This window comes from Acipenser ruthenus, chromosome 28 (genome assembly GCF_902713425.1).
Source record: "Acipenser ruthenus chromosome 28, fAciRut3.2 maternal haplotype, whole genome shotgun sequence".
NCBI classification, from domain to species: Eukaryota; Metazoa; Chordata; class Actinopteri; order Acipenseriformes; family Acipenseridae; genus Acipenser; species Acipenser ruthenus.
This window is the reverse complement of record NC_081216.1, coordinates 17234467-17249912: the sequence shown is the minus strand read 5'-3', so window position 1 is coordinate 17249912 and position 15446 is coordinate 17234467. Positions and strand designations below refer to the sequence as shown.

The 15446-nt window shown below is 38.0% G+C and overlaps 1 protein-coding gene across 15 annotated transcripts in view; it reads left to right on the top strand.

Moving 5' to 3' along the window:
- LOC117435165 (serine/threonine-protein kinase BRSK2) overlaps positions 1–15446 on the top strand; it is a 222016-nt gene that overhangs the window by 130986 nt on the left and 75584 nt on the right. For all 15 annotated transcript variants that reach the window (XM_059002910.1, XM_059002912.1, XM_059002911.1 and 12 more), the window contains exon 3: positions 13418–13503. In XM_059002910.1, the coding sequence (XP_058858893.1) occupies positions 13418–13503 (86 nt within the window). The remainder of the gene's footprint in view (positions 1–13417; positions 13504–15446) is intronic.

Sequence of the window (15446 nt, the reverse complement as noted above, 5' to 3'; positions counted from 1 at the left end):
TGGGGCTGGTGTAGTATACAGTTAGCGTCTCTAGTACTCTCCCTCCCTCCCTCTCTTTCTTTCTCCCTCGGCACATCTGCTCAATCAGCCAGCTCCCCGCGCTTCTGAAAGGTTGCACTCGGCTTGTGTTGCGTTAATTGGCTACGAAATGCCATCAGTCCCTAGGGACCTGGCACGGGCCTCCTTATTAAGTTTTGATGCAAGCAGCAACCTTGCGTTTGTTTGCTTTCTGATCTGGTACATGGCTGCCTTTGATCAGAGGTTCTCTCTGCGGCTAGCTGCTGGCTGCTTTTGAAGGTGTGAACCTGGGGCAATGAAGCGCCAGTCTTCCTCTGCATATGCGTGGTTTCTGATGTACTGTAGGGTGTCCCTTCCAGGGTTCTTGGGAACTTGCGTTGATTGGATGCCAGCACCAGAATATTGCAGGCTCAGATCCTTTCCTCAAGCTGACCTCAATCAGCTGTTGGCCATGATGTCACACGCTTCGTTACTTGAGGTGCAAACACTTGGAAGGTCACAGCAACATTCTCAATATAATAATAATATAATAAATAATTTATTTCTTAGCAGACGCCCTTATCCAGGGCGACTTACAAGATATCACATTATTTTTACATACAATTACCCATTTATACAGTTGGGTTTTTACTGGAGCAATCTAGGTAAAGTACCTTGCTCAAGGGTACAGCAGCAGTGTCCCCACCGGGGATTGAACCCATGACCCTCCGGTCAAGAGTCCAGAGCCCTAACCACTACTCCACACTGCATAATGCATAATAAGTCATGGCACATTGTCAAAATAAGTTTATATTTGACAGAGAGGTTAATGGTTAGAGGGTGGAACATGTGTAAAGGGGTCGTTAGAGCCAGATATGCTAATTTTAACATTAACACCACCCCCAACAAAATTGCCACAAAGTTTCTATATAACAAACCTGTATATATGTACTGAGTGTACTGCACAAAGTGTGTTTCCAGTAAACCAGACACACCCTCAGCATGTTCTAGTTGAAATTGTAAGTATTATTCAAATGCAACAATCCTCTGCAGCCATCATCTTGTTAGCAGTCAAAGCAAATTGCGTAGTTTCATGCTATAAACCTTATAGTATGTACAGATGAAATATAAGGACTAGAGCAGTGGTTTTAAACTTTTTCATCTCAAGTACCAGTGTTTCCAACAGGGACCACCAGGTGTACCAGTAACCTATGTGCAGTCTTAATTGACTGTTGACCAAACCCATTACAAACAGGTTTGTTGTGTCTGTCTATACTACCCCTTTTTTCCCCTTATTCTGCTGAATGGTTAATCTGTGCAGCTGGTGACTGCAGTGAACTCAGCATGTTTAAATATTTTAAACAATTTGCAAGTGTTGTGTATGGAATAGGTTACCGCACCTTTAATTGCGTACAGTTGTGATATGAGAAATAGCATGCTGCAGCAACCATGCTCAGTGTTCGTGAAGTTCTGATCTGACAGCATGTAACACAGACAGCTCTTATGATTACATGTTACCATTTATTTTTCAGTAAAAACAAGTTTAAATTGCAGTGAGCGAGTTCTGTTATATTTACGATATTAAATACTCCACAGCCACCACATTGTCATATATTTTCATTAGCGCAATCTGAAAGCTAAATTTAGTGAATAATGTTTTTTTTTTTTTTACTGCAATCAAGTAAACTGCAGTATATTTCATTTTATTCCCTTAATTTAAGTTTATTTATTTTTCTCAGCAGTACACTTTCTAATTACAGTCCCAAGTATTTCTGTGCGTTCTGCTTTCACATTTCTTAAAATTGCCAGTTTTGAGAAATAAATGTTGTTTTCCCTGCAACAGCTGACCCTGCTTTAGTACAAATGCATTGGGATGCAGGACATTTGCTCGGAAATCGGGACTCCCGATCATATAGGGACTGTAGGCATGTATGCATTACGATAGTAAGATTAAGGGAGTGTAGTGGTTGAGGAATCATATCATCATAAAGGACTGCCGGTGCATACCAGTTGCAAGCCTGCCCGTGCCAATACTGGTATGTATGCCACAGCTTGAAAACCACTGGACTAGAGCGTCACCGGTATAAGACCATAGACATTCCAGTCGCAGGTTTCAGCTTGTTTGCCTTGTGATTCCATAATAGTCCCTAATCAAGTGGTCACAGCTCTTATGTTGACTATATAATGTAATTATTGAAGGGAATTCTGGATCACTTTACTAAACCCCCACCTCCCGTGGTGTTTTATAGTACATATTATTAGCATGCAATTCCAGAACTCTACAGTAATTTAACCTTATAAATTGCATTACCCGCAATAAAAGCATCTATTTACATTCTGCTTCATGCGTTTAATTGCAAATAGCTACATGCCAGCCCCGCATTAATAGGCCCTGTTAAATATAATCCTTTGGGCAAATAACTAAAGGGACATTTAATAAGGAGCAGAACAAAAAAGGAATCCTGTTTTCACTGGGTAGGACTTTTCCATTTGCATTTGTCAGGGTGCTATTGTTCCCTGTTCATTTTGTCGAATGTCATTTTTGAATACATATTGTTACAGTTGGATATATGGCACCCACACACATCCATATTGAGGGGGATTTTCATGCTGTCTTATAACTGAAAAAGATTCAGAGTGTTTTTAATAATGGTAGCTGGGATTTTTATATGGAGCTGGTTGGAAGAAAATGAGTAGAGTATTTTAGAAAATAATTGCTGATCGTACAGTTTGAGCTGCAGTGACTCAGAAGTATGTACTGTATTTGTGTGGAGCGGCACTCCTCAGGGATGCTATATAATAGATGTGGCAGTCTGGCTGTAGGAGTGCGATTTAATGTCAATGGTGGCATTCTGTAGTACTTTGAATGTAAACATCAATCTCTCTTTCCTACTTTCACCTGAAGAAGACAGGTGAAAGCTTGTGATTCATTTTTGTTTAGTTAGTCCAATAAAAGGTATCACATGTCCTTCTCTTTGTCTGTCGGTTACCATTTCATCTATCAATGATAATGCAGTACTCAGGAAATTACGGTTGACCACCATTTTCACCACATCACCAACATTCAATACAAGTCCTTTGAAAAGCTTAATTGCTGTACAGAAATAGCACAGTCCGTTTGTCATCAGCAAGTCTACTTCAGGCACCACTTTCGTAATAAAAAGTACTCTTTGTCTAAAAATAACTATTGGAAAAAATCTTTAATGAAGTGGTAACTGGAAAAAACAAAAACATTTGTGTACCTCAAACAGGTAGCTTGAGTAAGCAATAAGGCACTAGAAGGCATGGGTTGTGCTGGATATTGCCACTTCTTGGTGCGGCATTAGGCACATGGCTGTTGTTCCCAAGTTGTTCCCAATCATGACATTTTGCTGAATATTGTAATGGTTTGGAACGCTGATTTGACCAATCAGTGTGCAGCATTTTAACTTTCCATTTTATTGATCCGATTTTAGATTGTACATATAATCAAGGTGCAGTAATAGTGGATTTACAAGCAAGTGTCCCAAGTGTCCCAAACTGACTCCAGGTCCCAAACTGACTCCAGGTTGGTGGGTGCACTTAATACTTAAAAATACACACATTTCATTTTTTTATTGAAGCAATATCAAATAGTTGATCAGCATGACCATACCCATATACTGTACTAATAGTCCCTGGCATTCGGTGGGCTAATCTCCCTGTGCTGCACAGGAGCTGATGGGGCAGTATAGTCCTGTATAGGACTCCCTGGGTATGGTTAGAGTACAGGATATTACAACACTGTACATGACAGCACGTCCTGGAAGGGACAACTCTGCTGCCTGCTGTCCTCATCATTAACCAGATCCCTGAAGCAGGGCTCCAGCTCATCAACTTCCCAGAGTGCTGTCTGCAAGATTTAGTTAGTACCTGTAAGCCACTGGCAAATGTAACATGACCATATTCTCACTTGAACTCCTTCATGTACAGACACCAAAATAAAGTTTCCAAAAGAGTAAAATTGCCTAAGATTTAAACAAATAACTAAAGCTCAGATTTGTTAACGGAACTTGGTCCACTCAAACACACTGTAGAAAATTGGTCATGCTGGTTCAAGAAAAAAATTAAACATATAAAGTACATTTAAAAAGTACTGTGAAATTACTATAACGTCAACTTGGCTGCAGTTAGAAGCAGTTCAATGATTGTGTATTTGAGCAGTTTCATGCTAGTTTTAATGAAGTTAAACAGTTTTGCACACCCCTAGTGCAGCTCCAGTTTTTAGCCAGGCTCTATTCCAGTCAGATTCCACACTAACAGACAGTGTCTCTCAGTCCTGCTGCAATGCAATCTGAGGAGGTGGGATAGTAACACTTACTTTGGTAGCAATTGGAAAGTCAAGAAGACAAATATTTCAGCTCGTGCCTTCATCAGTGATTAGTGATAAAGGCACTTGTCGAAATGTTTTGTCTACTTGACTGTCTTAAAAGTTTTCGATTGTTTCAGTGTTTTGAAGTTATGAATCACCCAATATATGTATGTATGTATGTATGTATGTATGTATATATATATATATATATATATATATATATATATATATATATATATATATATATATATATATATGTATATATATGTATATATATATATATGTATATATATATATATATATATATATATAAAATATATATTCACTTAAAGCGACTTACAGAAATTACACAAAATATAAAAATAATAAATGAATTGTAAAAGGTTTCTTATAAGAAGGAAAAATAAAATAGAAAAATAAGGATAGAGAGAAATGGCAAATGAAAAGACTTAGTAGACATATAAAAGCAAATAAAGAATTATAAACATTTAAAACACACAGCTAACTAATTAATAAAATAACACAACACATAGCAACACAGAAACACCCCAGAACAGCCAGTGTCCTTTCCTGATGTTCTGCCCGATTTGCTGCACACGCTGCCAGTCACAGTAGCAATCAGCAGCAATCTTTAATCGGGGGCAGCAGCATCAACAGGTGTATATAGGTGTGTGTATATATATATATATATATATATATGTAGCACAGGGGGATGCAACAGTGTAAATGTCATGGAAGTCACTGTCTCTCCATGTCCCCCCCCCATAACAATTTTAGGATCACAAAAAAAGCTGGAGAGGGTTTCCGTGGTATGTAATGAGATCCATATTTTATACTGCTGTGAGGCATAGAAGAAACACATAAAATAAAGTGAGTTTCTCCTATGCACCCCCCCAAGCACAACCAGCCGGGCCGAAGATTAAAAGGAAATTTTCAGTCGCCAAGATCTGGAAACCTTTGAAGATTTGAGTGCTTTGATGGTAATTTTAAAACCACCTCCTTTTCTTTCTTCCTTTTTTGCTTTCCGCTTGGTTATTGAATCCCTGGCACGGCAGTTAGAAGCAGTTTGAAGTAGTAATCACGTAGTGCCGAGATAGGGCACTTGCCCCTTTCGGGAAACTTCTGCTAACACTTGATAAAAGCTAATGCTCCTTCACATGCCTTCATTTGATCACTATCGCACTGTGCATTCTGGGGGCTGACACAGTTTTTATTTTACACATGTGATGTATGAATAACATTAAAATAAGCCAAGCTTTCTGTTGTCCAGTAGGGGTGTCATTTCATTATGCCAGTGCTCTGTTGGGTATGTTCGCTTCACACTCTCACGTGGATAAGTATAAATTAAAGTGCAATTAGAAGCTTACAATAAGATAAATGTGTCTTTTTTGTTTCTTTCCTATACAGTGATTCACAATTACAGGCTAGATTCTCAAAGCTACGGTATTTACTCCAAATCGCCATTAGTGCAATGAATTAAATAATTAATTCAAGCTCCCGTTTCTTGGTTGTTTATTTCTGGTTTGGTAACTTGCTGAAAAAAATATGCTTGTGATGAACTGGAGTTAATAGCGTTGAGAATTTAGCTCTACGTGTTCGATTCACGCTCCTCCATTGCCCTGATTCCAGTTAGCTAGGACGTTGTCCTGAATGTCTGCCATCTTTTAATGGTGGTGAAATGCACATTATAGTTCCCACCCACTGTACTGTTTATTGAATGTGCTTAGGTCCTAATGAACTGCTGGATGTAAAGTTTGTATATGCTTGCTGGCTTGTTCAGTTTATTTCCTTAAACAGGTCTGATGATGTTCCAAACAAGTTATTTAATGTAGCATTCACTTTATATCCATTAAGGTACAACTCACAGGAAAGTAGACACAGATTTAGTACTTTCTTCAGTGTGCTAATTAAGAGCTCGATATGGAATGGGTAGCCCCTCCCTGTGAGAGCTATATGCAAATAGTGTAAACAACATATCAATGTTTGTTTCCAGTACACACGTTGTAATGGGCTGCACTGACAATCTCTTGATTTTTTGCTATTTACTTTGCGTACTTCATGGTTTTGATGAAAAGGTAGTGTTCCTCTGATTGGGGGGGTGGGGGGTGGGGGGTGGGGGGGGGGGGCTGGAACTGATTTTAATATATCCTGTTGCCTTTTTTTAAAAGGCAATATTAACAGAGGGCCTCCTTGCCCCTGGTGGTAGGGATGTAGTGTTTTATACTTTGTTTCACTTATTTTCTTTGACTATCTTGAGAACTGTTCATCTAAGTGAGATGAAACTTGGTACTGTCATTCCTTCCCACACATTGTTGAGACCTAGTGCATCCTTTTGCATGAATTCCAGCCTCTGCAAAGTTATTCCTGGAAATATATGTTCAGAACCAGTCACCCATATTTGAAGTTGGCATATAATGCATGACGTTGTTCCACATACTGTGCACTTTCATGAAAGCCATGGCACATAAATGTATTTGGCTTAACTAATCAAGGCTATATTTTTAGGAACATGTTCAGGTCGGGTCCAAAACATGTAGCCTGTATCGCACACCGACTGTTTTATATAATTACCAGTATTTCCATTCTGGATCAGTCTCCCAAATATCCCAATATTGTTCGATTGATGCAAGTAGAGGTGCAACGCCATAATAATATATCGTAGATCAAATTTCAGTTCTTTTATTATTTATTGTTTATGGCCAGATGGCCTTCATCAAGCTGTCAGGTCATGGACCATCAGGCCATGGAAACTGCCATTTATCTAATAAAAAGTGTTACGTCCTTTGCGTGGGATATCTTGCTGATATATTTCCTTGCTGCATAACTTCACAGTGCACACTGTTACTGCACATTTACACCACTGTGTTTCTGAAGCTAGTCTGTGTAATTTAATTTCTTTCACCTGCCAACTGAAAAAATGGTAGCAACACTTTTTTTTTTTCATACCTCACACACATTCACTCATAAAAACTCATTACACAAAATAACAGCCGTTTGAAGGCAAAACAGAATATATTATACAAGATGAGAAATTCAAGAAGTCTGTTACAGGCTTTAGTATTGGGGATTTACACTATGCGTAATGGCTGTATTATGATAACAGCTGTGTGCAAGGTTGCTCTTCATTAGTCTCTATTCTTGAGCAGTAGGAATGGAAAAACAGGACTCCCATCTGGTAAGGTCTGTCACCTGCTGTATTTTAGAAAATGGATGTGCTTATGAAGTTAACTGTAAAGTTAATAATCTTTTTATTTCCCCGCTTTTCTTATTTTTCTGATACATAATACAAACAGTTAAATGCAATCTTACATTAATGCCATGCAACACAAATATTGACTGTTGGTTATTTTGCATTCAGGGTTTTAATATTGTAGTGCGAAAACTGGTTAAGCAGTACATTTTGGTTCCATGCTCAAAATTCCACAGGTACTTCAATAAATAATGCAGTACAAGGCAATGCACACTAGGTGGCCTAGACACCTACCACACAATACAGTAGATGCATTGAACAAAGAGCAGTGCAATGCCACTGAACACTAATGTCCATATAGTCATACACTGTAATGATGGTAAAGTTCAAAGTATGCTCATCTTGGAGACTTAGAGCAGAGAGCTTTGTAATGAAGGTGTGCAGCTGAGTCTAATAATGTGGGTGGAATATATAGTAATGCTGGGAGCACCATAATGAAGATGGCAATAGTGTAGAAGCCTTACATGAAAGGTAATGCCATCCTATTATTGAAGGGCAGAATATACTGCCTTGTAGCCAGTGTATGAAAAGCACTAGCAGGCTTGTAGCAAGAATGAGCCGCAGCCTGCTAGTGTGTTCATCAGAGCTCCTGAGAGACACACAGAGCTGTTACTGCAGTGTCACAGCCAGTCTGGTGCGATGCTAGCGAACTTGTCTAAAGGTGATAATGATGAAGGTAGAGAACCCATTTCTCAAGGATTAGCCAGATTAACATGTGCGCTTTCCAGCTGATACGATTATTAACACTTCCTAATTATTCAGTTGCTTGCAGGGATTTCAAATGAATGGGGAGCGCAATTTTTTTTTTCTTGTATTATTACGTATGTGCTTGTACAGTGCTATATGATTTAAAACGAGAGGGCCTGATTTTTCAACAGCACTTGTACTGCTGGTAACTAATAATCCTTAACAATTTGAAAGGTTTGCTCCTATAAACCTAATGGTGTAGACTCTGGGTCTTCCAAATGAATTGCATACTATTTTACATTGTATGTTTCATTTGTATTATTTAGTTTGGAGTTTAAACATTTTTCAAGCTTTGAAAGTTGTTATTTATTTCCTAAATGTTTTACCACTGTCAAAAATGTACATGTCAGAGGTCAGTTGTAGTGTTATACAATAGGATGTGTGTGGTATAAAATTATTTATTCAGTATTTTTATTTTATATATATATATATATATATATATATATATATATATATATATATATATATATATATATATATATAAAATGTGTGTGTGTGTGTGTGTATGTGTGTTGTATGCAGGTATTCTCATCCACATTGTTGTGGTGTATAATTAGAGTTACCATATGTTCACTGGGACAGTTGAGCCTTTTAACTTGCAACCCAATGCATTCTAGTAAGTGAAGTCCTGCTTCTCTTAAAGAAAAGAAACAAGTGAAAGGTGCCTGAGAGAGGCAAAAAACAGCTGCTGAAATGGAGTATGGACCAACAATATGTGTTCCAAGTAAAACTAAATATTCATCGCTGCAGTCTTATGATTTCTGGAGCTTGTGTTTTCACCTCCGGCTTATTGGGGTCTTTTTTAAGGATTACTGCCTTATTAAAGCTCAAGGCCTGTTATGCCATTGAGCTCTCACATTGCATGCAGAATGGCTTTGCAGTTTTATTAAAAAGCATTTGTTTTGCTGATTCTGCCTTGAACCGAATCATTCCGCGACAGGCTGTACTGTGAAGGGGATGCTTTGTGAGGTTAACCCAAACTGTACCCTGTCCTGTTGATTTCAGAATCCCAGTGAAAGTGAATGATGATAAAGGGCCAAAAGTAATGGCTAAAGCAAGGGTTAATTTTCATCTAGTCCTGAGACACAAAAGATAGGAAAAACCTGACACCTCCTTGTCCCTGCGTACAGCGGGCTGTGTTTTATTACGTGGTGTGGAGACCTAAGTGCCTGCTGATTTTGGCCTCACTCCCTGGTGAGTTTTTCACTATTAAAACTAAGTGGCCTTTCTCTTCCATGATTAAGTGGCTGTTCCATTGCACCTCTGTGTCACAAAGAAGGGCATCTACTGTGCAGCCCGTAGCGTTTACGTAACTTGTAGGACAAGCACAGAAAATAAAGACGACTTCTTGTTTTTCTGTTCCTTGTTGAATTGGACTTTTTTTTTTTTGTAAGCTTTGCTCAGGGTTTGATTAATGAACAGTCTGCTTAATGAGGTAGAATGAAAAACTATTAACCAGGTTGAGTGCAGAGCCATTTGGTCGTAAGGGTTTTCTTGATGAGCTGTAAATTCTGTGCTTTGGAAGGAAAATGTTTATTGAGGTTGGATTTTCTTTAACCTCTGCTGTGTCCTGTGCTTTTTGCTTTGTGTCTTAGGGAAAATTGTCTGAAACCTTAAGAATACCTAAGAGCCCTTGATTTAATTTATTGAGTTTCTTTAGTAGTTTATTTCAAATTCTAATGATGTTAATGAGTAAAAATGCTTTTGTACTGTGTCCTTGCCCATTATAGTGATAGTGGCTACTTGAGAGCCTAACAGTTGTGTGGGTGGAATTCTAGGAGAACCTAGGTTTAAATCCCAGCTCTTGCATCAACTGACCAGGGATCCTGCGTTAAATTTGACCTCAGCTAGCAAGTATCTGCATACATGTATCATGCTACACTGCAGCGATGTGCAGATATCTTACAGTCAATCCTCTTTACACCGCCAGGTAAGGGCCATGAGCAAAAACGGGCAATAAGCGAGGGTGGCGTTATAGTGAGGGTCAACAAAAAAAAACACACACACAACCTTCTATGTTTGCAATAAATTCAAATGTTTTATGTTTTAGTTATACAATTACAGAAACTTCAGGCAATTTTAATAAAACATTAATCTTTTTTTTAAACTACTGTACCAGTTCTTAAACAACAGTAGGTATACTAGTGACATTTTATCATCTTTTCCCATCTGTATGAAACATACATGATTACTTTTGAGGAACAGTTTATACTTAAAAAAAATAAAATAATTAAAAAAATAAAACACTCATTTAGTTACTGTGTCATTTGAACTTTGCTGTTTGTGGCACGACTGTAAACCTGCTGAATACTATCCCCCATTGAACGATGTCATCTATTTATTTCACAAAGCAATTTAAGCTCAACAGCATTCTTTTTTAAGCAGTTAAAAAACAACGTTGAATATGTACAGGCAAACACTTTTTTTTTTTTTTAAATGAAAAGTAAAAAAAAAAAAAACTATTCTGTTTGCAAAATTGATGCTTTAGTTTGTCAGCTTTCATTTGTGCAAAACTTGCACATAAACAAACAAACCTGTTACCGTACTTTTTTTTTTTTTTTTTTTTTAACTGTGGTTTATAAAAGTCACTTATTTTGGACTGCATCAAGCCTTTTTCAGGTTAAACAAATCGACCCGTTCCATCAAGGTAAGCCATTTGTTTTTATCCATTAGATTGTCTCAGATTTTCCTTCGATTAATAGTATATGCCTCACTTATGTGAGAAAACATTTGCAATGTCTTGCTGACTTGCTTTCTTATTTTCAGATGCATACATGTAGATTTGTTTCTTTTGCTCTGGTGTTAAATGTAGGGTCGACTCGCCATGTTGTACTTTCTGTTTTGCTTTGGGAGCGGCAGTGTTGGTGACATTGGTATGAATGTTCAGTTAACAACGAATTAGGAAAGCGAGTCAAAGGTTAACTGCTTAACTTTGTTGTTTTAATTGGCCATGATTATTTCACTGGCGCTACAATGAGGGAAATTACAATGCTTATATTTACGTTTGCTTGGCTTGGGAAGTTGGCGGGTGGCGGACAGCGAGGTGGCGATATAACAGTTACAAATAGCACTGTTTTTATATTGGTGCCATTTGTTCAGAGAGAATAGCTGGTGGTATGCGAGGGTGGCGTTATAAATGTAACGCGGGACAACTGTCATTCTCTTATTTCGTTTTTTTAGCCTACTGCTGTCCACAGTGTCACTTGGTGTTTAAGTTTTGTAACTGTTTTAATGTGATACACAGTGCCACCTGATAGGCCAATCCTGGAATTGTAGCAACAACCAAAAAAGCCCCCGCTGCACGTTCATTTAGAAGAAAGTCATTGATGACAAATGAGCACAGCACGATACACTCAGGCTGTTTACATTTCAACACAGTCTTGATTTCTTAAAAGATGCCAGAGTTGCTATATTGCCAAATAATCAGACACTACAGAAATACTACAGATATCAAAGACTATGTGATGTAATTACATGGAAATAAAACTCCCACTGCATTGCAGTTTGATCCATTATTACCACAGTCTACTGTATATTTAGGAAGTGTAAGTCTGTCTACCTGGAATCCCTGCTCAGCTTTTTGGGAGTTCCGTTTCAATCCCTGAGAGAAGCAAGGGAATCTTTATATTCTACACTACTAAAAGAAAAAGTAAACACTTTTTTTTTTGGTAGCAGCACTAATGAATTTCCTTGTTGCGACACAGCGAGATCCCAATGTCTTGATTAATGAAACTAATTACATTCGTGTTGGAACAAGGTGGGACATGCAGCTGAGCCCAGGCTATCATCACGGGTGTACGCGCCTTTCTGTCGTGTACAAATGGTGCAGAGGGTTTGGTGGGGAGGGAGGTTTCTGCTGGCTGTTACATTTCTTGTGCTAATTTTGTCCGTGTTTTGTTTGAAACTGCATTCATTAGTTTTTTTTTTTTTTACTTTTTCATTCTCCTTTTGTCTCTATTGGATATTTACATAGATAATATTTTAAAATCTATTTAAAACTACCTTTGAGCTGGTTAAGACAAGCAGTGAACACATTTACTTTCCATGCATTAGAAAATACAGTATGTGTTTAAGATATGGTGCTGACAGTGTCTAAAACTCCATTCGCACTAGATGGAAAAATTGAATAAACGTCAGTATAAAGCCATACATGCCTTAGCTGAGACAATACCGTACGCAGCGTAGTAAACTTTATCTTCATACAGAATCCACATTAAGGTGGAGTACTTCTGCACTTATTCTTGTGGCTGATACATACAATGACATTCTGCTGTCTAAACAGGCTTTTAACAAATGAGGCATCTTTTGTCACAACATTCCTAATCAGAACACTGGTTAACTTTAGCAGATTGTTCAACTGCAGCCTTGAAAGCAATAACCAGGAGCATTCAGATTCCAAACGGGGCTTGGTAGGGAAATCATTTTAAGTTCTGTGTTTCAGGGAAGAAATGTTTTATTGGTTGTGCTATTGCTGCTGGATTAGTCACCAAAATGATCACTTACATAACTAGATCCTGTCAATGTGCTATGGTTGAACAATATGCGCACTTTTGAGTAAATGGATCGACTCTCACGCAATTCACGACCGATTTAATTTGTTCTGCAAACGCTATACTTATTCTTATTCTGTAACATTTAAAAGCTGCACCTTTTTGTTGTATGTCACGAAGGGTAAACAAAACAGCAGAGTTACATAGAGAGCTATTAGTATGAACTCTGCTGGCAGCATCTTTTATATAAAGTGCTGACTGTATTGGTCATTATTGAGAACAGACTTCACTTCACTGTAGGTTTCCACTTCCAACTCCCCTGATGTAAATTTTAAAGTGATGGAATGGTCACGTATCCCTCCAGAACAATTCATGCACTGGCTTGTAGACTTGTCAAGAGGTATCTGGCATATAAACCTCCTGGATAGGTTTATGGCAATTAGATACATTCACTCAACTGTAGGATTAAACCGTAGCTTTAAAATTGACTTCATCAGCATTGCAATCAGGATAAAATATCCAGTGCTAGGCATTGCTGGAATTTGTAACGGGTTAATATATTTTCTGATGACTTACACATGTCTTCTTCTTTTTGTCTTGTAGGTGGAACGAGAGATCGCCATTCTGAAGCTCATAGAACACCCTCATGTTTTAAAGTTGCACGACGTCTATGAAAATAAGAAATATTTGTAAGTATTATACATCTGCGGATGCTTTCCAGGGCATGGTTGATTGATAGTGATGGTGAAAGTCTTGTGTGTGAACCGATCTGTATACATGTTGCACTAAAGACAGATAGAAATTGCAAAAAGATGGGAAATCCAGGGGCATGCTTATATTTCAAGCAGCTTTTGAAATCATTTAAAATATATATATATATTTTTTCCCTGCTGTTGTAGTTTTAATAGATGTTATTTTCCTGGTTCCAGTACAGTTAGTGCAAGCCGCTACCAATCATATATAACTTTTAAACACTCATTAACAACAAGGTAGAACTGCAAGCAGCTGAGCCAAGTAGATCAAAGACATTTATCGAAATGTGCGTCTACTTCATTCTTTCTTTCACTTGTGCCTTAGAGCCACTACAGATGGTACACTTTAGGAGCACAAGCCATGTTGATGATGAGTGATAAAGGAAATGTGAAGGAAAAAAAAATGCTCAAGACAACTGCAAAGATGTTTGAAAATAAATTGCAGCCGAGCATTATAAATGATTATAGGGCTTATTCTCAAAGCAGTCTGTACTGTTTTGTACTTTTATTTTTTGAAACCACCTGTTAAACTGAAATAGGCACCGACGATGGAAAATGCTTGCATTCTTGGCTTGACCCAGCAGGAGGTGCTGTTGGCATTTTTAAAATTTTTATTTGGGTAAGTCTGGAGAAGCTGAAAGGAGATGACATTTTTAAAAAGTGATCAAAGACAGATTTTGCTGTTTCTTTTACATAAGACAATTAACAACAACAAAAAAAAAAAACTGGCAGTGTCCATAATAATTGATAATGTCAGCGTTTTACTAAGTGCTCTGGAATTTATTTGCAATATTTCTGATGACAGAGACTAATTGGCACAGCGACTGGAAGTGGATCATTGTGAAAATGTTAAAACCACAAATCATGTTTGACTTTTTCTCTAATTTGAATTGGTGACAGGCAGTCGCTTGACTAAATCCTCTAATCTCGCAATGAATCAAGGCCCTGTGGGAATGCAATGGAAGGTGGAAGCTGAATGCAGTGCAGGCTTATATCTGTGCCATCAATTTACTTTATTTATTTTAAATTGTGATCAAGTTTACGAGCGTGAATAGGCGCTGGATTGACGCTTGACGGCCCTGGAGAATGACTTTCTCTCGGTGCAGCGCTGGCAAAACTCCACCCACACACCCTCCCAACCCACCCGAGGAATCTCATTCAAAAACCTTTGTGATTCTTCCCTTTTTCTTTCTTCATTTATAATTCTCTAGTCGGCCCTTGGCCCAGCACCATTTTCTAGTTTTAGACTTCATCTGCTGCTTTCACAGACCCCGATTGGCACTAATCTTGACCTGCAGCACCATATCTAAGGTAACCAGTTGCATGTGATCAAGTCCAATTGTCCATTTGCAACTTGCTTGCTATCAAGCCTTATGAAATAATAGTCCTGTATCTCTGTTAAGACTGCACATGTCCTACGTACTATATTTATAGATGGACCGACAGTATTAATAAAGGATAATTTAAAAGGGATGCCTCTTACACTTAAGAACCTGCACATTAAATACTTTCATAAAGAAGCCGAGTATGTTAAAGTTCACTGTGCATGTTTTATTTTAGTCCAAGGAAAGGAATAGAAAAAAATCCTCTTGGATACTCTCCCAATGAGGGTTTAAAAATGCATGCATAACACAAGATTGTATGTGTCCTGTGAATAATGTATAGACTGCTCCATATACAAGGGTTTAATGTCATATTTGAATGGTTTAATCAATACAGAACAAACAGGCTAACTGGTGTGGGGAGACTGTGAACGTTTTAATGGACCACAATTCAATTTGCTCTTATAAATAGGGGATACAAGACCTGGGACTTGCCATCCCTGTACAGGCTATCAATGGAAAGCAATGCGTTTGATCTTTACTAGAACAGCATGCAGT